The following is a 23,682-nucleotide window of genomic DNA, read 5'->3' as shown; positions in this document are numbered from 1 at the left end:
AAATCTTGTTTATTTTTTAATTTGTGTTTTTTAATTTTCCCCTCTTCAAATTGTGCTTTTGATTGCAGACTTTCTCATATTCAGTCTGAAAGTTTAGCAGGTCATGAGCTATGCACCTGCAGCCTTATCTACCCCATTCTCAGGGGAAATCAGCCTCACTATTTATTTATTTACTGGGAATCATGTAGCGAGAACCTAACCCAAGAATGTTTTACTTACATGATAGTTTGCTTTAACATGGAGCCTTAACAAGTAGTCTGGTGCTTGTACCTTCCTGGCTACTGCATTGCTTTCTCTTGATCAGACTCTTTACTTACGTTCCAGATTATTACTATATTAGGGGGCATCTCAAAATAAAAGAGGTAAAATTATTAAATGTTATTTCCTCAAAGGATAAGCGTTCAGGCAGCAGGCAGTTTGCATTGTTTCAGCATTGGAAATGTGTGGTTATTCACTATCTCCTACAGAGCAAATGTTAAAGGATTCTTGAATAATGTAGTATGCAGAAGCCACTACTCCTGCTTACGTGAAGTTACTGTGAAGAGTTACTACTCTTGTCTGGTTTTATATATTTTTAGGCAGTGTTAATTCCAAATAAACTAGAAAGCAGACATCAACAAAAATGGAGAAAGCATAGTTTATACAGACACTGTGCTTATTTGGAGGACTCTCAGGAGAATTTACTGCTCTTACACTGTTGAGGCATCTGTGAGAAAATGGAAGGATAATTTTGAGCACATCAAACACCTCATCCAGACTTCAGCATAGTCCGGTGGAATTGTTTGCATATGCATTTAAATTTCAGAATTTTGAATTCCTATTACTTGCAAGCATAAATGAATACAGCAGATAAAAACAATTTCACTGGTCAAATCTATAAAAATAAATTTGCCGTCATTGCCCTAACTTTCTTCTGAACAGATCTTGTTTGAAATAATTAAGATCATGTTTTTGTGAAATACTGTTACTGCGTGTTAATAATAAAATGTTTTGTATTTGTGCTTTCCGATTTCTTTTGTAAATGATCTCTGGAGGAAGCTTAGCTAAGCTCCAGTTATGCTTTGATGGCATAATATTAAATTGCTGCTGTAAAACACGATACTGTGTGCCTTCACTTTTCTAAGGTAAATTTATTTTCTGTCTGTGAAGTCCTGCACAACAAACGAAACCATTTCAAGTTTTAACTCAAATGTTTCATGTTATTTTATGCTAGGTTGTTGGAAGAGGAGCCTTTGGTGTGGTCTGCAAGGCAAAATGGCGAGCTAAAGATGTAGCCATTAAACAAATAGAAAGTGAATCTGAAAGAAAAGCCTTCATTGTAGAGGTACGGTAAGTTTGCTGGAAAACGTGGGGTTCGGTAGCACTTGTTTTCTTAAATTCATGGGTGTATTTAGTGTACTAAAAGCTATGTCTGTATTACAAGGTAGATGCAGCCTGTGGTACCCAGTACAGGCCTGAACCCCTTGTCATGCAGAACAGAACACCTGTCAGAGCACATTGCAGCTCCTTTGCTTTGCTTCCCATAAAAACAGGAAGGCGAGGGGGGAGAGAGGAGGGCACACAGGTCAGGGATGCACCAGCTCCTGGATTCTGTCCCAGTGTGGAGTCAGGGTGCAGCTGAAATACCCACCAAAATCCCAGAGCTGATTAACACTTCTAGGGGCTACAGTGTAGGTTCTTCATACAATCAGGTCCATACTCGAAACTGTTTCTTATTTTTTTCAGAGTTTTAATCATTTAGTTATTTGTACTTGCATATAAGTTTATTAATACATGTAACTCATTTAAGGGCAATCACTCTTCCCATTTAATATCTACTTCTTCAGAAAGATCTTGAGTAGTTCAGATACACCGATAGACTTCCCAAGATACAGAACATTTTCTAGAATCAAAAGTTAGCTGTGTAATTTAAATGAGATATATTGTGACATGCTGCTTACTTAATCAGTAAGAACCTAGGATGTTCAAGATAATACAAAATATGTTAAAAATAAATCTCTTAATTTTGGAACTAAAAATGCAACACATTGAAGGGTTAAAGGAAGCATATTTGTAATAGGCCTCTGTGTAAATATTTATGTGTTCTTCATTACCATGGAAAGTTTTTAATGTTATTATTTTGAGTCTAATACTGAGTAGATCTGATCAGTCTCTTAGCATTTTTGTGTTAGAAAGAACTCTGAAAAGATAAGGCCAGAAATACTTCAGTAATTACTGGGATTCAGGAAACCCTACACAGTGCAAGCATCAGTTTTGATACTCCATTCTGGTTTTTTAGAACTTAGGAAGTATACGGAAAAAAATAACACTAGCTCCCTAGATGATGAACAGCATAAGCCGCCTCAGCAGTCCATGTAAAGGGAAAAAAAAAAAAAAGAAATCCTTTTTGCTTCTACTATCTACAGGTAAAGAACAATTCAGTGCAAAATAGTCTGATTGTCAATTAGTACAAGCAGCAGTAGGTTCTTGGAACTATGTCACTTTTATTTTAAACTGGCTGACTTATTTTATAGGATTGTGGAGTTTGGGGTTTTTTTGTTGTTTGGTTTTGGTTTTTTTAAGAACAGCAATGTTCTATATAGTGAATAAAGCCATTATGATTCAGATTTTTTATGAAGTCAGACAATCAGGATTCCAAAATTGGAAGCTCCAAGAAGAGCACTGAACCTATAGAGGTTATAGTTGTACAGTTTATGACTTGAGTGTTTTTTACTGCACCATGAAAAAAATACTTTCTTTAAATTTAATTTCTTTAAAATTTATTTTAAATACAGCTCCAGTTAGACACAAACCTAATTACATAAATTAAAATGCAAACAGGGATATCAGTCTTGTAATTCTTAAAATCACCATCTAGGGTTATGCAGATACACAAAACTCTAATTGCTGTGGTGGTGTATAAATTATAGATGTGAAAATAAAGCATTAGCCTTTTTTTCCCATGGTTTGAAATTGTGTGATTTGTATTGCAGCTTCGACAACTGTCACGAGTAAACCATCCCAATATTGTCAAGTTATATGGAGCCTGTCTAAACCCAGTAAGTTACAGCTTTGTCAGCATGACAAAAGGTGACTAGCTTAACACATGCAAGCATCAATGCACAAAATGTGTATTTTATATACAAAAATGTATATTTTATATATATTTTGTATGGTTTAGCTGTAATAAGGAAATATACAGATATATAGGTTGGTTGATATTTTCAGGTTTTTGGATTTTTTTTTTCTTTTCCCTTGCTACGAGAAAGAAATTCTTTCAAGAAAACCTCAAATGCTGTTTCTAAACACTGATTATACTTCACTTTGTCAGAACGGCATCTGGTGTATTAAATATGTAGTGTCATTCATATCTACAGTCCTATTACTTGCAAATCAGCAATATGAAAAAGAAAATACATTAGCCACACATGATTCATAGCTTGTAAATCAGTTCCTATTCTCATATATGCAATTTTCAGAATTTGCTTTCTTTCTGTCGCAGCTGCAAACAGTCCCACAAATTCTTAAAGCAGAAAAGCAAGTACTGTGACAGGACAGATGTATCCTTGGCTAATTCTAGTATGGGCTATTTAATTAGCTAAAATAATGCTGCATCCCTTTTTCCTTAGTACTACTGAAATTCTTTTGACATTGTATTTAAAATTTTTTGCAAGCCACTAAAAAAAATGTAAAGGCAAATGACTTGCAGTTTGAAGACAGCATTTGCTCTTCAAGATTGGGGGGAGGTCATTCTCTTCTTTCCTAACTTATAGTAGAAACTAATTATAAAACCGATTTCTGTTTCTTATATGTAAATATGTACCATTCACACTGACTCTCTACCTCATAGCTAAATTTTCCGTTAGCTTAGGTATGGAGACTTTGCCATTCCTCTCAAAGAACTTTCCTTTCAATTTACAAATAAGCTGTTTTCCGCCCCTACATTTAAAACATCCCTATTTTTTGTCCCTTCCCCCCCCCCCAAAGGTGTGTCTTGTTATGGAGTATGCTGAAGGAGGTTCTCTGTACAATGGTGAGTATCATTTCAACATGGTGTCTTCTGGAGCTGAAGGCTAGTGTTAGGGCAAACATGATCTAAAATATAAAGTTGTTTCATGCATATGTCTCCATCCTTGGAGATACTCAAAAGCCACCTGGACACAGTCCTGGGCAACTGGCTCTAGGTGGCCTGCTTGACCCTGCTTGGTGGACCTCCAGAGGTCCCTTCCAACCCCAACCATTCTGTGGTTCTTTGAAATTCTTAAAAAAGAAAAAAAAAAGGAGAAAGGAGTGTGCTTTTAAAAACCACTTTTCAATCCACTGGTTTATTTCTTGATATTAGTTTGTTATATTTTATACAAGTTATTTAAGGTTTTCCAGTGGAACATCTGAAATGATTCTTCCTTAACTTGTAAATTCCCTGAGCGTTTGTTTAACATCGACTTTACCAGGGATAGCTGAGAATAAGCAACACCTTTCATTTTCAATTTTAACATCAAAAATTATTATCAAAAAATGGAAAATATTTTGACATTTCCATTATTTTAACAGTCTGCGGAAGGATATGTTCAGTTGCAGTGCTGAGGCATTGATAATTACTTAGATTCCATAGAGCCTTCTGACTGGTATGTTGTTAACTCCGTTATATCTGTTGTAATATGCAATAAAGTTCTTTTTAGTTTGTGCCTTTGTTTTGCAGTGCTGCATGGTGCTGAACCTCTGCCTCATTATACTGCTGCACATGCCATGAGTTGGTGTTTACAGTGTTCCCAAGGAGTGGCATATCTCCACAGTATGAAACCAAAAGCTCTAATTCACAGAGACCTGAAACCACCAAAGTAGGTTTATGGCTCATATTTCATATTTTCTTATAATTGGAATTTAAGATCATTTATAATAATTTCATTGCATTTGAAAGATATCTTTAATTCATAGTAACTTTATTGGATGTACTGTATTTTAAATGAAAGCTGTGCATTTGAAACTTTGGTTACAGAATGATGGTGCATGGTACAGGAAATGAACTGTAGCCAGTTACTTTATGTTAAACTGCAAAAATATCCTGCTCCTGCCCTGCAACATGGAAGAGGATTTTGGTAGGGATAGGGCTTCTAATCAGAGGCGTTTTAAAATACCTCAATTTTACAATGGGTTGTGGTGTTCAGTAAGAGAACATTGAGGGGGGCATGTTTGCTTACTTGGTTTTAATATCATGTTGCATCTGATATATTAGGGCTCTTTCCCTACTTGGCCATCCTCCTCTATCACCTCCTGCCTGATCCACTACCCCTGCCAGAATCTCCCATCACTTTCCACTAAAACAAAAATTAATAGGTTTCTGCCCAGTCAATTTGTTGATCTGACTCATTTTATGGCTTCAGATCTGGCTCCACAGATTAGGTGGAAACAGAGATTTGGGGATCAGCAGGATCATCCCCTTTTGGTGGTAGTTTGCAGTTATTACCAGATAAAATTACAACATGAAGCTATGCTTTAAATCTTGACTTATTTCTTGTATCCCCAGTCTTGATTTATAGAGCTGTTAACATGTAACTTCAAGTGCTTTCATTTAAATAAATAGCTACGTTGACTGACATTAATGGGAATCTTGATTGTTCTTCTTTTGGTAAAATTGTTACAGCACTTGTTTTTCAGCCTCTGGCATCTGAAAGACTAATTTTGTCAATATATGCTTAGTGGTTTACAATGTCTAACGATATTTATTTAAAATTTAGCATGTAGAAATATTAATAAATTACTATATATTTGATTATTTCCTATGTTCAGATTAGGCACAAGTGACCTTACTTATTTCTCAAATTATAAAACTAAAGCACTGAAAAGCAAAGCCTTAGATACTTAACTATATTAGAATGATAGTTGTTGGGATAAAAAAATCAGTGGTTTATTACCAGACTGTTTCATCCTACAATTTTAATTTGTTTTGGTTTTGCTTTTTTTCTTTGACAGTTTACTCTTGGTAGCTGGGGGGACAGTTCTAAAAATCTGTGATTTTGGTACAGCCTGTGATATTCAAACACACATGACCAACAATAAGGGAAGTGCTGCTTGGATGGCACCTGAAGTTTTTGAAGGTAAAAATAATTTACAGTGTTGATATTATCTGTTCTTTCTAGGGATGTAGCTGTGAATGAATTTGGTATAGGAAAAAGAGCATAATGTAATCTTACTTTATTTCAATTAGTGTACTAAAGTTTGAGGTAACAGCTGAAAGAGTCTTGGCAGAAGTCTAACGTTTGTTTAAAAATCGGTACGATTCTATATTGCCAAGTAATTATGCAGAGTTTTGAAGAGCAGCACTGAATTGACTCTATCATGTTAGTATTAGTTAATTACATGAAGATGTGGAACCTTTATTTGTGTCATTGCTGAGATTTACATAAGAAGTACTTTGACAGCTGCTGTTTCTTCTTTTGTAAGCAAGTAAAACACAGCCAGAGGGCTATTTCCCCAGGATTGTGCAGTTTCTGAGATTCTTAAGTCATTTCAAACTCTTCTGACATTTAAATATACTGTCATTACTTTCATTCCCTATTCTGATCAGCTTTTATCTTTAGAATTTCCCTTAGTGTCTCTAAATTGAAGATAATTGCCTTCATTTTCAATCCCCCGCTTTCTTGTAACTCCATCTTTGCTTTTTGGTAATCTAGAGATTTGATGTACTTCCTCAGTCCTACATACTGAGGAACTCGTTATTAACAATTAATTTAGTTAAGTAGGAAAACAAGCTATTTCTTGGAGTGTAGCTGAAGAAGACTGATGACACTTGATAATTAGGTAGCTATAATTGCTGCATGATTAGCAGAGAAATAATCCAGTCAATATTAGATTGCAAATTAAACACCTTTTAGACAATCAGTACCTTAAATTATCATTGTGATTAGCAGAGTGGTCTGGAGAAATCATCTTCCTGCTTTAGGAAGGCAGTGTCCTGGGTTTGAGATATTTGGCAAGTGCCTATGTGCCGCAGGGGTTTCCCAGATTCTGGATCCAAGTGGCCTCTTTTCTTTTACTGTCCTTATTCCAGAGAGAAGCAGCAAATTATATATGTCCATATACATTTTTAGGAGGTGTTTCCTCCTGAACACCACCTTTGGAGCTTTTGTTTTGAAGGTACCTTTTTCTCCTGCATATTGCTTATAGGACCCACCCAAGGGTGATCTGTTTCATTCTGGTGCCTAAAACTTTTCCATTATGTCACTTAATATCGAGGCACCTACTCTATTTCTTTAACTCTAGCTAGGAATGCTTCTTTTCTTAACATTTGTTTACGATTAAATGAAATTGTATACGTAAGAGATAATTTTTTTCTTCTAGAACTAATCAATTGGACAATCCATGTTATAGCTAGATTTTTTTGAGTGAAAAATCTTAATCTAAACCAGATTTTGAAATAAGTGTATTGTAGTAGGGATTTACAGTGCATATGCTAATTCCTCTGATGTATGAATTCAGCAAGGCAGAACAAAGAAATCTTGTATTGTAAATTTATTGTTGGACACAGCAAAAGCTTTCAGTTTACAGTTGGTTTTGTGTACTTTCCTCTGAAAGCATTTACTGATAATGACTCAAATCTTTATACAAGTATCAAGGAAAGAAAGGAATCTAGTAGCTTCTCTGATGCAGCATATCACGTTACTCTTGAAACAGTCATTAAACTACTAAAACTATGTCAAGTGTTAAAAATGTGTTTGCTTTTGCTACTGCATCAGAATTCAACAATGAAATAAATGCTAATGTTATTTTAGTACAGTTCTAGTACTAATGTTTTTAGATGAGAACAATAAAGGCACAAGAAGTATCTGTTGTAAATGGCAGAGTGCTCACTGAAATAATTGCCCCATTAAGATTTTCTGCCCATTTTGAGTATTGGGGCACCTAAAGCCTTGTACAGATCACACAATCTAAATGAAAACAGTATAATTTAGATCAGGATAAAGAGAAAGAGAACAAGTGCTCTAATCTCAGAACTCTCTTTAGAAGAAACTATTTTAAAATTGCTTTGGGATAATTGGATAAATCGAGGAACGATTGTGTCTATCTGTTATCCTACCTTGGTCTGTCACATAATGAAACAATACAGAATACTCTCTCACTTCTTTTGAATTCTCAGTTTTCAGCCATAGTTTTCTCAGCCACAAAATAGAATTTCCTTGCTCAAACAGGAGAATAACACCACTTCCCTGTCATAGGCTGTGTTACACAGAAGAGCTGTGGCTGCATAGACAAGAAGGACCGTTTTGCTTCCCTTAGCAATCTGCCATTGTTAACAGATACCTTTTTTCCCCAGCATGTTTCAAAAAAGCTGATTGATAAAGCTGACTTTGCTATTCCCTTTCAGTAACTTTTGAACTGGTTAGCCACATTTGGCTAATGTGATACAGGTGTAAAGAGTTTGAGAGATACCAAGCTCTTAAAAAGTTTTGTAAAATCAGTAGCTGGGAGAAGTCCAAATTAGTCCCTTTACTTGGAGAGGATTTGCAGTTCGTGCTGCAGGCTCTCTCCTGTCTGCCTTGCAAACTGGCTGGTCTGCAGACACCGGCCTGAGAACATGCTGCTTTCCTTGCACAGTTTGTCGTAGGTATGAGGGCAGAGGAAGATGGCTCATAGGCAGAGTGGACCCGGTTGCAGCTGGATGTTATGTGATGGTTATCCACATGAAACTAGGCTGCTTTAATTCCACTGTTTATGAAATGATTTGTCTCGATGCTTTCTGATGACGTATGAACAACAAAAAATCTCTTGGCCACTCGATGCCAATTTTGATCCTTGTTTGAAGACAGATGAGCAAATCTCTATCATTTATATTCACACATTTATTATCAAGTCACTAACTGTTCACATTTCTTTTTAGTATTTGCATGAGTTATGGTTACAGAGCATACATTCTTTCTTTGCAGTCTCTGAACATTTTTATTCATTATTCTGTATCACCTACATGTCTTCTGCACCTTTAGCAGGAGTCTTAGAAATACTCAATTTGTGGTCAAAGAACTTTAATGACATGACAAAAAGAGTAAGAATAATAAACAGGCAGGAAATAAGATGGTAAGGAATTGAGGAATCTGCTCATTTGTTCATATGGTAACTTACTAGTTCTGCTAAAGACCTGTAATTGATAAAGAGGAGTGGCTATGACAGAGATGTTATTGGCTGGCATTTGTGACTAGCATGGAAGAAGCAAGCTGAAGATTATTGAGAGGAAGTAAGCATAGTCAGTTAAATCCTGAATGCAAGAGATCTTTGAAACCTAATAAATTGCATTTTATAGTATATAAGAAAACTGACGCATTTTATCATTTCCGGATGACTCCAAGTGAAAAGGATTGATTTCCAGAGAGAGGCATTCTTAATGATCCTACTGTCAAGTGATTTCAGACTTAAGTTAGCGTGCATCAGCCAGCTTTAGAAAACTGTTTTTTCTCAGCAAAACGAATGTGAAGTGAAAGGAAGCATATAGAGCTATTTGTCAGCTCAAACTACTTCTTTTTAATATATTATATAGAAAAGATACAAATTATATTGATGGCTTTCTTCCAGGTAGCAATTACAGTGAAAAATGTGATGTTTTCAGTTGGGGTATTATTCTCTGGGAGGTAATCACCCGTAGGAAACCTTTTGATGAGATTGGTGGTCCAGCTTTCCGCATAATGTGGGCAGTTCACAATGGTGAGTTGAAAATACTTTATTGCATTTTAAGTTGTATATTTGACCTATAAATTTGCTAAACACTCTTAACTGTGCAGCTTTAAGTTACTAGTTGCTTCATTAAAGATGAATTTTTGTCATAAAGACTTAATAGTAAGACACTGCCACTTTGTGTCACTGTGGGTTTTGTGTTATTTGACTGCTACAGTGTTTGCATTTCCTACTACATGTAACTAGCCTATGAACAAACAAGGGAAAAGGGCCATGTTCTTTTTGTTATGACACTCCATTTTAAAAGTGATCTGAATCATGTGCTACAAAAAAACCCACAACCCCCCTGTCTGGGTGCATGATGATTTTATTAGCCAAGTTGTCTTTTTTTTTTTTTTTTTTCTCTTATTGGACATCTACAGTAAATGTGTGAATTTAAGTAACTTGACCTGTCTTTAGAAATGCTAGAAACTGTCAAACTCCTGCAGGACCATTAGGCATAAAAAATGTTACTTTGTTTTTCATCTGTTTGGTTTTTTGGTGGGGTTTTTTTGTTGTTGTTGTTCTACTGTTTGAATTGGTTTACCTTTATATCTAGGTACCTGCAGTCATGGAGCAGGATTCTATTATGCTAGGTACTATACAGAACAGATTATCAGGAGCTTAGAATATAAACAGGAGACAGTGGTTGGATTCAGCTGGACAAAAGAAAACAGTGGTAAAACATTGGTCAGAATAATAGACTTCATGCTAGTGGTGTAACTTTTTTAACAGTGTGTTTTTAGGTACCATGGCAAAGCAGAGTTTTAAGAAGAATAAAATAATGATAGTGAAGTAGTTCAGTGAATGCCTGCAAAGAGTTTCTGCCATTTGTGAAAGACAACATCAAAGAAAGCACGAACTTGTTTGGAAGATGTCATTAACAAACAAGCAATGAAGGCCGGTACTCTGCCTGAGTGTCATTGCTTCAGTACTAAATGATAGAAGCTTAAGGTGAGCGCAGGCATCCTGTTCGATGAAGAAGAGAAAGGGGCAGACAGTGATAGGATGGATGAGCGTTAGAGTCATAATAATGCACAAAGATGTTTGCAAATGGCATTTTTGAATGAAGAAAGTAATTTCAGTTTTACAAGGACACGAGTCATTGAGATTAGGAGTGATAAGTGCCTTGCATAAAAACATTAACTGTAAAAGTAGGCATAAATGTAGTAGTCATAAATCAGAAAGCCTCGGTAAGGTGCAGGGTGTATCCTTTAGGGGAAGACAAATTCCCTGTCTGTCCCTACTTTAGCTTTAAAAACTACTCTTTTTTTCTTTATCTCTTTTTTTTTTTTTCTTTTCTTCTTTTCCTTCTCAGGAAGGAAGTGTTAGTGCGCTTCATCTCATTTGAAACTATTGTGGCACTCTTACTTCATGTATTACTTGTTATGGTTAATACATTTTTAAGTACTTGCTGCTTTCTATGCAAAATATTACTACATCTCATGTATTAAACACAACTGGATGTCCATTAATTGTACTCATTGTTGAAATAGTAAAAAGAGTAGAAACTTGAACCAAAAAACAGCTGAATAGTTGAAGTAAAATATGTAATGAAAAATGTGTATAGACCATTAAAAAGTCACCCAAAATTGGTAGTTCCAGTGCTTAATAATTTTTCAGGAAGTTCTTAAGAGCAAAATCAGCTCTCAAAAATACTCTTTTCCTCCTTTGGTTTTTTTTTTTGTTCCTTTCTTCTTGTGAGTACAGCATTAGGAACCAAAGACTGTTACTATTTGCTTCCTAGTTTGGTCTAGAGCTTTAAAAATATTTATTTATAGTGTTAACATATTCATTAGCCATTGTAATATGTTGTATTTGGTCAGTCAGTGTATTTATTCAAACCACTACTGAAGGAAAAGTTTAATTTTCTTTCTACTTGTTTGTATGTAATTATAACTTGTACGTAGTGCAAAGGAACTTTTTTGTCTGTTTTCTGTTTGTAGAGAGAAAATTAAATACAGGCCAGTTCTTTCAGACCTCAATTAACTATATGTTTTCCTGTGTGTGTGTGTTTAGCAAAATACCAGAGAGAGATCAGTTGCTGTCGGTTATCTGCTAACAAATGAAGGGTTTTTTCTAATCTCAATTACAGGTACTCGGCCACCACTGATCAAAAACTTACCTAAACCAATTGAGAGTTTAATGACCCGTTGTTGGTCCAAGGATCCCTCGCAACGACCATCCATGGAGGAAATTGTTAAAATAATGACACACTTGATGCGGGTATAAAAATTTATTTTAGTATCTTAATCATTTCTTAACCTATTAGGTTGGTAAATTGAATTATAAAAGGTATGCCTTTTATCACACTCTAAAGGTGGGCTTGCATGTTTTTTCTCTCCTCTTTTTGATAAAAATTATCAAATTATTACTGTAGAGAAGGGAAATCATTCCTTTCCTTATGAGAGAGGTATACTAACTCATAACAGATTTGGGAAAACCAATAAAAATAGTCACAGGTGTATTTTCATGTATTACTGAAGATAATTGCATTTATTTCTCTTCTAAATTATTGTAAACATAATATATAGTTTATATTTATAAATTATTTTGAGGTACTATTTAAATAATTTTAAAACAATTGTTAATTACTTTTTTATCAAATCATTGCTGTTTCTTCACAGTACTTTCCAGGAGCTGATGAACCTCTGCAGTATCCATGCCAGTATTCAGATGAAGGCCAAAGCAACTCTGCCACTAGTACAGGTACACTTGCATAAATAAGAGACAGGAACAGGAACATGAAATGATGCAGAGGGATTATAAAGCACATTCTCATATTGATTTTGAACTCAAACTGGGAAAGGTAACCTTTCCAAAATCTTAAGCATTCTCAGGAATCTTTTTTTTTTTTGTTAAGACTTCATACCACATCATATTTAGTGTTCTCAGCCAAATGGTTTTGCTGAAGTGCACCTTTAATGGAGAACAAGCGTATAATAAAAGCTGTCTCTGAATGTCTAGGTTTAAGGTCTCTTTCTTTTTTCCACATGAAGGTTGCTAGCAATTGACACACTTTTACTCATATGTAATGTTTAGGAGTTAGCTATTCTTGAAAGCTGGAGAACTCTACAATTTAAACTTGCAGTTGTTTTATGTTAAGACGCAGTAAATACAGTAATTTAAATTAAGCACAAGGAAAGCTCTAGAAAGGTGAATGGAACAAAATGTGGGCTAGGCTTTCAGGTAGTCTTGCCCTCAGAGAAACCCTTTTAATAATAGAAAATAAAAATCATTTGGTCGTCTCGTTTTTTTAGAATACAGTTTTCCCACTTTAGTTGTTTTTAATCTTAGCTGTCTTTACCTTTCACTGCTTGGTCAGTTTGTTTTCTATCTCCAAAGAAATTGCTGTTATTTTGGATAAAGTTTCCTTGGCTACTTTGAAACTTAGCGACCTGCATATTACCAAATCTTTTCAGCTGTAGCGTTGTACCGACCTCACTAGCTGTTCTCCACCCCTCAGAACATGTTTTTAAGATATGGTTTATCACTTTAAGTTGTGAATATATATTTTCTTATTTTTCAGGCATTTGTGCTCCTCTGTGGTTAATGATGGACTTTGTCATTAATTGTGAATGAGGCTGCTGGTTGTGTTGTTAATATAACATCTTCCCCAACAATTTCAGAGCAAGCTAAAGTTGACTTCAGAATGTCATCAGAGTACCTAGTCGAGTATTCTGTCTTTTTCACTGCTTTTACTTTTTACGTTAACAGATCTGTTGCAATCTTGGAGCTTGTCTTTCTCTAAAAGTTTTCAGAAGTGTTGCTTTAAAGAAAAGTTAGACTGCTGAGAATGCTTGAGTGAGGAGATGCACTTTAGTATTTTTAATGGAAATTCTCAAATGTTTTTCCTTGTTACTGATTTCTAGGTTCTTTCATGGACATCACTTCTACAAACACAAGTAATAAGAGTGATGCTAACATGGAACCAAGTGACTTCCAAGGAGCTTCTACCAATGACACTATTAAACGTTTAGAGTCAAAATTGGCACAGCAAATGAAAAATACAGCCAAGCAGCCGGTAAGCCAACACATACAATTTTGACCCATAATAATGAAATGGACAAAAGTGTTGTAACTGCTACGAACCATTAGTGTCTTCTTTCAGAAACAGGACAAAATTGGAGTCAGTTAGTTATAGGAAAAGAACATGAAAGGGGATGGCAAACTGTGGAATGATTCCAAAAAGGTAAACTGGAATGCTCTAATAAGATCTCCAATAAAATATTTAAAGGGAATTGTTAGGTTAAAAAAAAAAAATATTTGAAAATTGCTGCCTCAGTTTAGAACCAAAATATTAGTATGACATGAAGGGATTAAACATTTATGTGAATTTTGAAAATACTATGTTTTATTTCAGGTAGGATGAAAAAATACAAAGATTCTCTTGTGACAATATTGGTGTAATTCTACTCAATTTTTATCTGCGCAAAGTTAGATTCTTTTGAAAGTTGCAGATACTTGGTTCTTGTATGCCAGTAATAGGTAAATTATTACCATTTATTGAATTATAAATTTTAAATCTTGTCATTTTTAAAATACACATTATAAAATATATTTCTAACCTACATACTGTGCATCTCATGGAATGGCTTCTGCAGAATATTTTTGTTTTCTTTTTAAAAATGTGATTGTTGAAACAGGGTGATCCTGGCCGTTTGAGTTTACCCCCATCTCGTGGGAGTAGTGTGGAGAGCTTGTCAGATGTTCGCGCACGACCACAGTCAGCCCTTGTTTCAGGAGAAGCCAAAAGGATGAGTGCTGATATGTCCGAAATAGAAGCAAGAATAGCTTCCATCACAGGTAAAATCAAAGAATGTTTTGGGGATAGACTAAGGAACTGGAAGGAGGAAGCAAGATGTAAAACATGCATAGTCTTACAGGAGGTTAATACCATTAGTTGTATGAAAATACTTTAACTTTTCACGTAGTCTTTATTGTCCTTTATTAATTGTGGGGGAAAATGGCTTATTCATGGTTGTGCACTCAACTTTGTTGACTATTTTAATTGGGTACTTTTAAGGTTGCGGAAGAGATTACTTTTGTTGAATTAGACTTTTACCTTTTAAAAAAATCATTATGAGACTTGTAAATACCAATCCCATTTCAAATGCACAACTGTCTCCTTTGCATCTGAAATAATGTTATTCCATCTCTGCTAGCATAATTATTTCTAAAATAACATTTTCTTCAAGGTTATTCCTATAATATTTTGAAATTAAGAGGTGGGTTTAAAGTTCAGCATGTTCCTAAATAAGTTTTAAAAGCCACTTTGACAGATTTCAGAAAGAAAAACTTCATTAGATTTTATTCATCAGATTAACAAAGCCTTGGTATCTTTTGTTTAAAAAAAAAAAAAAAAACAAACTACAGGTGTTTTGCCAGGTTTGCTTCAGGTAGCTATAAACTGTTGTGTCTAAACATTGAATCCTTGAGTGAATTTGAATTTATGTGTAAGTATAAATACGTCATTTTATGGTGAAAGCAATCTTTATTCTTCCCAGAAGACTGAATTAATAAAAATGTGTATATGTGGCAAACACTTTCTTGTCTCTCTTCTTCATCAAAGATACTGTTTGTTAATTTATGCAAACCTCAAGTTTTAAGTTTCATATGTGAAACTCTTTTTTTGTTATGGTACATAACCACAGATTTAAATAATCAGACAAAATTACTTTGGTTAGTCCAAAGCTGTTCTGGTATCTTTCTACCAGTCTGAAAATTAGGGTAATCAAGTAGCTTTAATTAATAAGGAAATATTCATTGTATTCTGGCTTTCTTGTGCACCATGATTATTTCATTTTTGTTCTTCATTGTATTATGATTACTCCAGGATCTTGTTTTAGTAAATATTATTTCATGAGTAGCTTCAGTATTTATCTTGCCCTAAACACTTTTTACTTTTATGTTCTTATTTTAAAGCCTTATTCCAAGATTTGTCTTTTGTATTGTCAGTCTTTGACTGGATGATTGTGTATCACATCTCACCCTGAATATCTCTAAAGGTTTCCTAACAGAGAAGGCAGCTGTGTACTTACCTGATAATAACAACATGCTGGTTTTATTTTAAAATATGTCAGGACTCACTTTGGTCACTGACACTCTAAAGTCAATGTAAGTTTTTGACATTAGTGGAGATAACCTGGCCCTCCTTTGTGTTACTTTTTAATTTTCCTGGTTTGTGTTCCTTAAGTACGTTGCTCTGAATAGTAATTATTATTTCAGAATATTCTAAGAATTTTTTTTGTTGTTACAACTGTAGGATTTCTTTTTTTTTTTTTTTTTGAAACTAAAATACTTATTGAACATACTAGGTTTGGGGTTTTTTTAAGAAATCACTTCATACAGTAGTAGACTACTAAAAATGAGGTCAAACCCATCTGAGTTTAACTTTTAGAAAAAGAGCTGAAACAGCACTGTTTTGGTTTTGCTTTGGTTTTTAATCTTGTTAACTGTGTGACAGAAATAATATGCTGTGAACCTGAAAAAAAAAAAAGCGTGGCTGAGTGAGAATTAGTCTGTTGTTAAGAGTAAAGCAGGTCAAGAATTACCGAATCTTCTCGTTCTATCACTAGATTAAGTGTAAGAGTAAATCACATAATGCACATCACCATTACTTACTAAGTTTGAGATGGATGTACTGCAATGTTCTACCTTTGGGAGATGTATTCATACTTTTCTCTAAATAGGAACTATTTGTCTTAAACTATACAAGTAGTAAAATTAAAAAAAAATCTGATTAGATTTTATTCCAAAGTATATAATGTTTCTTGAACATCATTCAAAACGGAGAAGGTTGGTAGTGATATCCAGTTTGCAAACCAAAAAATCTTCACTAATAGGACAAAAGAATGAAAGGCAGGAACGATTGTCAAATGTAGTCAGAGTAAGCATTTTTTCAGAGACAGACAAGATTTCTTTTAAAAGTAGGTAATTTAAAAAAACAGAAGATCCCAACTATTAATCTTGTTTATAAAATAGTTTGTACCCAGCAGTATAGAGAAAATATTATATAAGTTCAGGCAATCAAGAATTTATTCTGAATACACAGATGATCTGAAATAATTTATAATTTATTCTCTGTTTGGATAATTATATGTGGTTTTCCCTTCCTTGTTGCCATGCTGCTTTCTGTGTTTGACTTTTGTGTTGCTAACTGTAACTAATTACACAGTGTTGTAATGACAGCTAGTTCTGCATTTTTTTGCTTTTTAACAGTTGCTTTACTATGTGTAAGCATGAGTGAAAGGCAATGCAGTTTATTCTGCATGACACATTTTTGCATGATCTATAGTTTAACCAAGTTTATGAAAAATGCAATATTAGGAATTTAATAATTTTGCTATTGCCATTTTAGTGTTTTGCATGTGTATTGTATATGTGTATTTTTTCAGCCTATTCCAAGCCTAAACGAGGCCATCGTAAAACTGCTTCATTTGGCAACATTCTGGATGTCCCTGAGATCATCATACCAGGTATCGCAGACCAGGTGAACGGGTCAATTGGTTAAGATGCCGGAATAATGATCAGACTGCTAAAAATACTTCTTGCTCCAGTTGCTCTAGGACAGAACTAGAAATTTTTCAATAATTTTTTCATATCTCTGTAAAGAGAATCATTATATTTTAGGACAAACTTACTTTTATCAGGAAGGGATTCAATCTTCTAGTTTGAATTTACTTTTATTGATATGGGATTTTTTGTCTTTATGATCTTGATGTAAAGAGTCGTAGAGCAAAACTAAATATGCAGTCTTTTTATTACAATACCTCATTTGGTGAAAATGGACTTAAGTTGAAAAAATCCTGTCTAGGTAACTGTCTTGCCCTGATCTTTGTTGGTTTTGATCACCCATTTTTAATCTAATCAACTATTAAGAGGAAAAAAAACAACACACCTTAAATACATTATGTACAGAACTTCAAATCTTCGTGATACCTGTGACTAAAAAAAAAATTATGCTTAATCTATGTAGTTCTTATATTTGACTACACTTTTCTAGAGCTAAAATGCGTCTGCATGAGGTATGTCTGTTGTGTTTAAGTTAATGCAAACTAAAATTATTAGGAGAGGCTTCTGACAGGAATTAAATCGGTATAATCAGGTACTATAGCTGGTAATTTCAGTTGGGACTTTAATGAATAATTCTCATCTATCCCAAGTCTATATTTAGTTAGCAGTATATCGTTTTCCTTTCCCATTCCTTTTTTTTGCAATCAAAGTGGCTTGCTTTCTTTCATTTCATACTTCTCAAAGCCTAATAATAATAATAACTACTAATAAGCATAATCAATCTCAAACTGTGATAGGTATACCATTAGCAGTCGCTTAAAAGTGATTTGTCAGAGGCAGAAGATGCAAGTAATAGTATCTTCTGCTAATCTAAAGATCCATTAAAATCTGTGGACCCCCTACTCTTAAATTTGTGTCATCTGAGGAAGTTTCCTTGTAAATCTTGACATTGTTTGGTATTTTAAAGTTGAATGCAAAAGATAGTTTTCTACAAAAGTTTCTTTCAAATAACTTTATTGAAGTTTACATGTACAAATACAGAATGTCAAACAGTAGTTTCCAAAGAACAATAGCACTGCCCATGAAAAGTAAACCTATTTGGCATTGAAGCTAACAAATTGGGAAGACAGTTTACTTGTGTAGCTTTCCACTGTAATTTTCAAATGGTCCTGGCCTGCCATGACATAAATGAAATCCTGAGAGAGCAAGGAAAGAGAAAGTGGTCTGTCGAGTTTTGCAGTGTCAACACACGATGAGAGCCTGCTAAATAAGCTCTAGAAGGTAACTGAGTGCCTCTTGTCTGTGCATACTGTCTGTGTGTAACAGCACTGAGGCTTCCAAGAAACCCTGAAACTCTTAGGGCATAATTACAGAGTCAGTGAAATAAAATGCTCTTTTTTACTAAATAAATTGTAGCAGTCTATTGGTTTTACTTATTTAGACAGAGGAAATCAATTAGATATTCTTCACCTGGACTATTTTAATTGAACTTGACAGGATGGGAATTCCAAGGTGAATTTGGAATAGGTACAAGAGAAATAGCAACCTGTAGAAATGAAAGAAGGCGTAGGATTGGAGCAAGCTTACTAATGACTTTTCTCAAAATTTACTCTGAAGGTATTTAAGTCTTAAATAAGCTATAAAGAAATTCACTGTTAATGGTTTATCAGAAGCAAGTATTCCTAAAGAGGAGGATTAGAGTATCGCATTGGGTGAGCTTTGTTTTGACTGGGGAAAAAAAAGTAGAAATAGGGTAAAATCCAGGATCGTGCACTGTGGGTCATACACTAGCAACATTTTATTCTAGTAAGATGACATGGGACCATAGCAGATGCATGCACATTAATCCCAGGTAGTATAAGCCACTAATGTAATGCAGTTGTGACAAACTGTGAAATCTTGGGGTTTGTTTCCAGGAAAGATAAGGAAGCACTATTTACAGGCCCCTGTTGAGGTTTGATCAAGAATTCAACATGCTCTTCTGGGCAGCCATGTAAAAGAAACATAAGTGCACTCTGAAATAATAGCAAGAAAAGCTACTAGGATGGTATGGAGAATATTAAGAAGAATCTGAAAGCATGGCTTTTTTAGCCTGCAAAATGAAAGCTGAGAAATGAATAATTATTTTTCTGTAGCTGAATCTGCAGATGAAGACAAGGAAGAGGACACTACTTAAGCTAAAAGACAGCATTGGCACTGCAGGGGAAAAAAAAAAGTTATAAATTGTCTGCAAATAAGCCTGGGCTGTATATTAAAAGTTTTCTAGTTGTCAGAACAGCTTTCCCATAAGAATCTCAAGACCAGAAAAAAAGAGATTAATTTTTACATGACAAAGATGTGATCAGCTGCCCAGTAAACTAATTATATTTATCTATATACTTAGAGCAGTTATTCGAATGTACCTTGCTCAGTTATTCTCTTAAAGACAATATAACGTGGCCTATTTCTCACCTCTTTCCTTTCCTTACTCTCTCAGCACAAGGCTTTTGGTCCTGGCATCTTAACAGGCTTTTCCCCTTCTAGTTATGCTTCCAAGACCCCCAAACCAGCACCTCTGTCTCAATCCCACCCCGTCGCGTTCCTTAGCGCTTCTGCCACATACCCAGCTCCTCCGAACTTCCTTGGGCACGTCCGTCTCCGTCCCCAGGGCAGCGCGAGTGCTGCCCCGGTCCGTGCTGGTGCCTGAAGTTCTGCTGAGCACATGGTAAAGCAGCTGCTCCCAGGAGAGGGGAGGCACCATGCAGGCATGTTACCATGAGTCAGCTGCTTTGGGGCAGGGCTATTTTAGAAGTATGAGTACTATCTGCTATCATTGGGGTTTTTCGTAATGTGTTGCCTCAGCTGCTTTTCATCTATGAACTGATTGTGCTACCATGGAGGTAAAATACAAATTTTTATCAGTTGAAGGTAAAGTGTTGGCAGAAGTTTTTAATAGATATTTGCTCTTCTTTCTAAATAGGTTTAAATAAGGGTGACTAGAACTTTTTCATTCAAGATGCTATTTTGTGTTACTAGCTTACAAAACTTAGAAACTGAAAAAATGCATCAACTAATTCCTGTTTTTTGTAACAGCTTGGCAAATGAGCTTTCAGTGGTGGTGTCCTGCAACCAGGTAGCCAAGTAAAGTGTCAACATTTGTTTTCAATTTATAGTACATATAATATATAGATGATAAACACCAACATTTTCTTATATATATATATATATATGAAAAATAAAAACCCTTAGTAAGTACAAAAGGCTGAAGAAGCTATACATTTAAAGAAACAAACAACAAAATCTAAGTATCATAGCTTGTAACATGATCAAGAAAAATAATCGGAACACCTTTTCGATACAAACCAGTCAAGCAGCATCTAGCAAATATACCTTCAATACAGCCTCTTCACTCACTGGCAACATTAGACATCTCATGCTTATAGCACACATGCATTTGGCTTTGTAATTTTGTCATCTGAAACTGTGCCACAGCATTAAGATTTTTATAGCATTGACACTGCATAAATGATTGCTCAGGATAGACACATTTTATTGAGTTTCTTTAGGAAGTGTGTAGGAATTATAGATCCTTTAGGTCTGTAGTTTTTCCATCTAGTTTGAAACCCAATATAAGCCAGAAATCCCACTCTTCTCTCCCCAGATCACTTCATTCTTCTGGTATTCAGATCAATGTTTTAACTTTTTAAAAATGTCTTCTAACACTGTTACATTCACTGATCATCCTGCACTGAGAGAGGTTTGGGTCTTGTAGGTGTGTAAGGAAGAGAGTGTACTGTGGGCAAATAAGGAAGTCTAAAAGACAGCAAGTATCTGCTAAAGGGCAGGGAGAGGAGTTGGTCTGGATATTTGATGGGGGGGGCAGTGATCAAAAGCCTTAATAAGTTGTAGATTTTGTTTTTGCTGGAGTGTGTGGGGCAGCACAAGGTGGAAGTTACCTGTTCCTTTTGAATATCATTTTAAAAAATAAACAACGGTATGTGAAATGGCTTTTTTGAGGCCAGGAAATATGTTTGTGATGTTTGATTTTTTTTTAATCTTAAAATCCTGTAAACCACTGAAATCCTACCGTAGTGCACCAAGCTACTGATGCTAACTTCTGCACATTTACAAATCTCTCAGTTTTTATAATGAGAAGGAATTAGTTTTAAATAGATGCAGAGGTAAGAACAAGATCAAAACTGTGAGAGGAAAGCATAGAGAAGTAGCAGTGATCATTTCAAATAAAGGTTATGTGTTGTATATTTTTCAATTTAAATTTGTCTTGAATCTGGAGCAATAAGTATTTGTTGATTTGTAGTCTGTTTCTGCTTTGTCTAAGCTATTTGCCAGATGTCTGCAGTAGTTACACTAATTAAAATGGCATTGCCTAGTAGAGCTTGCTCTTCCCTCATGCTGCTAACTTGAAGATATTTCATTTAAAGGTGTTCATTTATTACAACACAGTAGTTTTGGCCCCTCTTTCTTCTCCCAAGGCATTTTCTTTTCTTTCTTGCACCCCACCCTGATTATTTTAACATTTTGGCAGCCATGTTCTAATATTTCAGCAACACATGTGCCGGGTTCTTTAAATTCACAAATGTTGCTAATCTGAAATGAGAATTTCAGATATTTTTGCAAGCCTATTTCAGCTGAGCTAATTTTATAACAGTGTTGTTGAATGAAACGTGCACATAATTTTGTATCGGTCATGGGTGGCTCGCCCATATCTTGAATATTGAGATGAGCTGTGGCAGCCAGATGAAGTATCCACAGCACAGAATTCTATTAAATGTATTATCTTGTTTGTTAAATTATTAGATAGTGAAAAAGTTCACTGCAGATGAACAAGTTCAGAAATTTTGACGTAGATTTGTCATTCACACAATCTTTAATATCAAAGTATTAAACATAATCGTAGCTATTGTCACTTAGGTAAGTACATACTTTCCCTGAATTTCAGAAGCAAAAGATCAAGACCACAGAAAAGTTGCAATTCAAATTCATTTGTAGTCAGAGCAAACAATATATTCCCGTTCTAGAATCGTTCTTGATTTTCTTATATGCTTGTTTCTCATAGTAATGTCTATAAATTTTAGACTATAAAATGTCATGATGAATTGGTAAAGTGACACTGAGAATTTTGTATTGCTGTTTTGTGGTAATGTGTTCCTACATGTAATAGTACCTATATTTAAAAATTTAAAGTATGATACCATTAAATGTATTGATTAATATTAAGTAGCCTTACATTTTCGTAGTAACTGTTGCAAATCAAAACACCTGTCAAGATAGGCTGTGGAGTCGTATGGGAGTGATGCTGAATAGGAAGTATCTAAAAGGTTAAAAATGTGGTGCCTGTTACAGGGCTTTGAGCTGGGTTGGCTGTGGTGTGCAGGGTCGCAGGGCGAGGGGCTGCCAGGGCTGCAGGACATGTTTCAGATACTCCCCTCCAGTCGAGAAGTTACGTAATGCAGAGCTAAGAGCAAGAATTTTGAGCATTGTCAGCTGTTACTCAGGAGGTTTTGTTGTTTCCTTTTGGACAGCTGACCTGCTCTCAAGAGGCAATATAAACAATCACCGTAATAAAAATCAAAGTAGCCAGGGAGATTCCGTTGCATAATCTCCTTTTATTTTTAAGGAGACTTGGTTTCCTGGAAATGCCTTTGATTACGTGTCAGTGTTAAAATTTAAACTGTTTTATGTAGCTGTCACTGGTGGATAATTGCTAACAGGTGGAAGGAGAAGAGGAAAAGATTACAGCATCGTGCTCAGTAGGTTGATGGTGAGATGTGATTTAGCTGAACAGTCCGCTTTTCACACTTCTCAGAGCATGAGAATAGGACATAGTTTCCTTCATCTGAAGGAGACAGAGACCAGAAGGAAGCGTTTTCGCTGCTTAGTTTTCGTGAGGGGAGCAGCACGCGGGCAGAAGTCCTTGCCATGTTCCTTGAGCACGCCAAAGAGCAACAGGTTAAAGCTGGCAGCCTGTTATCTTCGTGGTCTAGCTTTTAGAAATCCCCATAACGTAACGCACTTGAAATAGATGTCGTCATCAGCTCCTGCCCTGAGTATTAAGCCTGACCAAATACATGTGACAGAAGATGGTGGAGTAGAGTGCAGCAGCTATTCATGTGGTAGGAGTGGTTATTGTATTAGGGTATACTTTTTGTTGACAGGCCAGCACGTTTTGAGTTAAAATTCTGCAGCTGTCTCTCTCTCCCCCTCTCTCACTTTCTCTCTGTGGATTTGTACAAATTCCAAGCTCCTCTGCAACAGTCGCACCCTTCTTAGTTTGTTCTGAATAGATTTCACTGGTTTGTTTTTGTTTTGTTTTTTTCCCAGCAGGAAACGGACAGCAGAGGCGCAGATCCATTCAAGATCTCAGTGTTGCTGGAACAGAGTCCAGTCAGGTAACGTCTTTCTTGTCTCTTCTTTATCTTTCAGTAAAGTCAACACCAAATCTGTACAGGGAAACTGGTCTGGAAATCTTCACCTTTGATGCTTTTGTAG

At 35.3% G+C, this 23,682-nt stretch overlaps 1 protein-coding gene across 7 annotated transcripts in view; it reads left to right on the top strand.

The window, feature by feature from the left end:
- Positions 1-23,682, top strand: part of MAP3K7 (mitogen-activated protein kinase kinase kinase 7) — a 45,925-nt gene that overhangs the window by 9,895 nt on the left and 12,348 nt on the right. For 2 of the 7 annotated variants that reach the window (XM_054820245.1, XM_054820239.1), the window contains exons 2-13: positions 1,214-1,324; positions 2,973-3,038; positions 3,967-4,012; positions 4,679-4,817; positions 5,950-6,074; positions 9,541-9,669; positions 11,774-11,904; positions 12,306-12,387; positions 13,551-13,702; positions 14,325-14,484; positions 17,076-17,156; positions 23,515-23,582. In XM_054820245.1, coding sequence (XP_054676220.1) covers positions 1,214-1,324; positions 2,973-3,038; positions 3,967-4,012; positions 4,679-4,817; positions 5,950-6,074; positions 9,541-9,669; positions 11,774-11,904; positions 12,306-12,387; positions 13,551-13,702; positions 14,325-14,484; positions 17,076-17,156; positions 23,515-23,582 — 1,290 coding nt within the window. Of the gene's footprint in view, positions 1-1,213; positions 1,325-2,972; positions 3,039-3,966; positions 4,013-4,658; positions 4,818-5,949; positions 6,075-9,540; positions 9,670-11,773; positions 11,905-12,305; positions 12,388-13,550; positions 13,703-14,324; positions 14,485-17,075; positions 17,157-23,514; positions 23,583-23,682 lie in introns of those variants that run through there. The other 5 variants (XM_054820240.1, XM_054820244.1, XM_054820241.1 and 2 more) reach the window with 5 other exon arrangements.

The sequence above is a fragment of the Grus americana genome, chromosome 3 (genome assembly GCF_028858705.1).
Source record: "Grus americana isolate bGruAme1 chromosome 3, bGruAme1.mat, whole genome shotgun sequence".
In the NCBI taxonomy this organism is placed as follows: domain Eukaryota; kingdom Metazoa; phylum Chordata; class Aves; order Gruiformes; family Gruidae; genus Grus; species Grus americana.
This window is presented reverse-complemented; position numbering and strand designations above follow the sequence as displayed.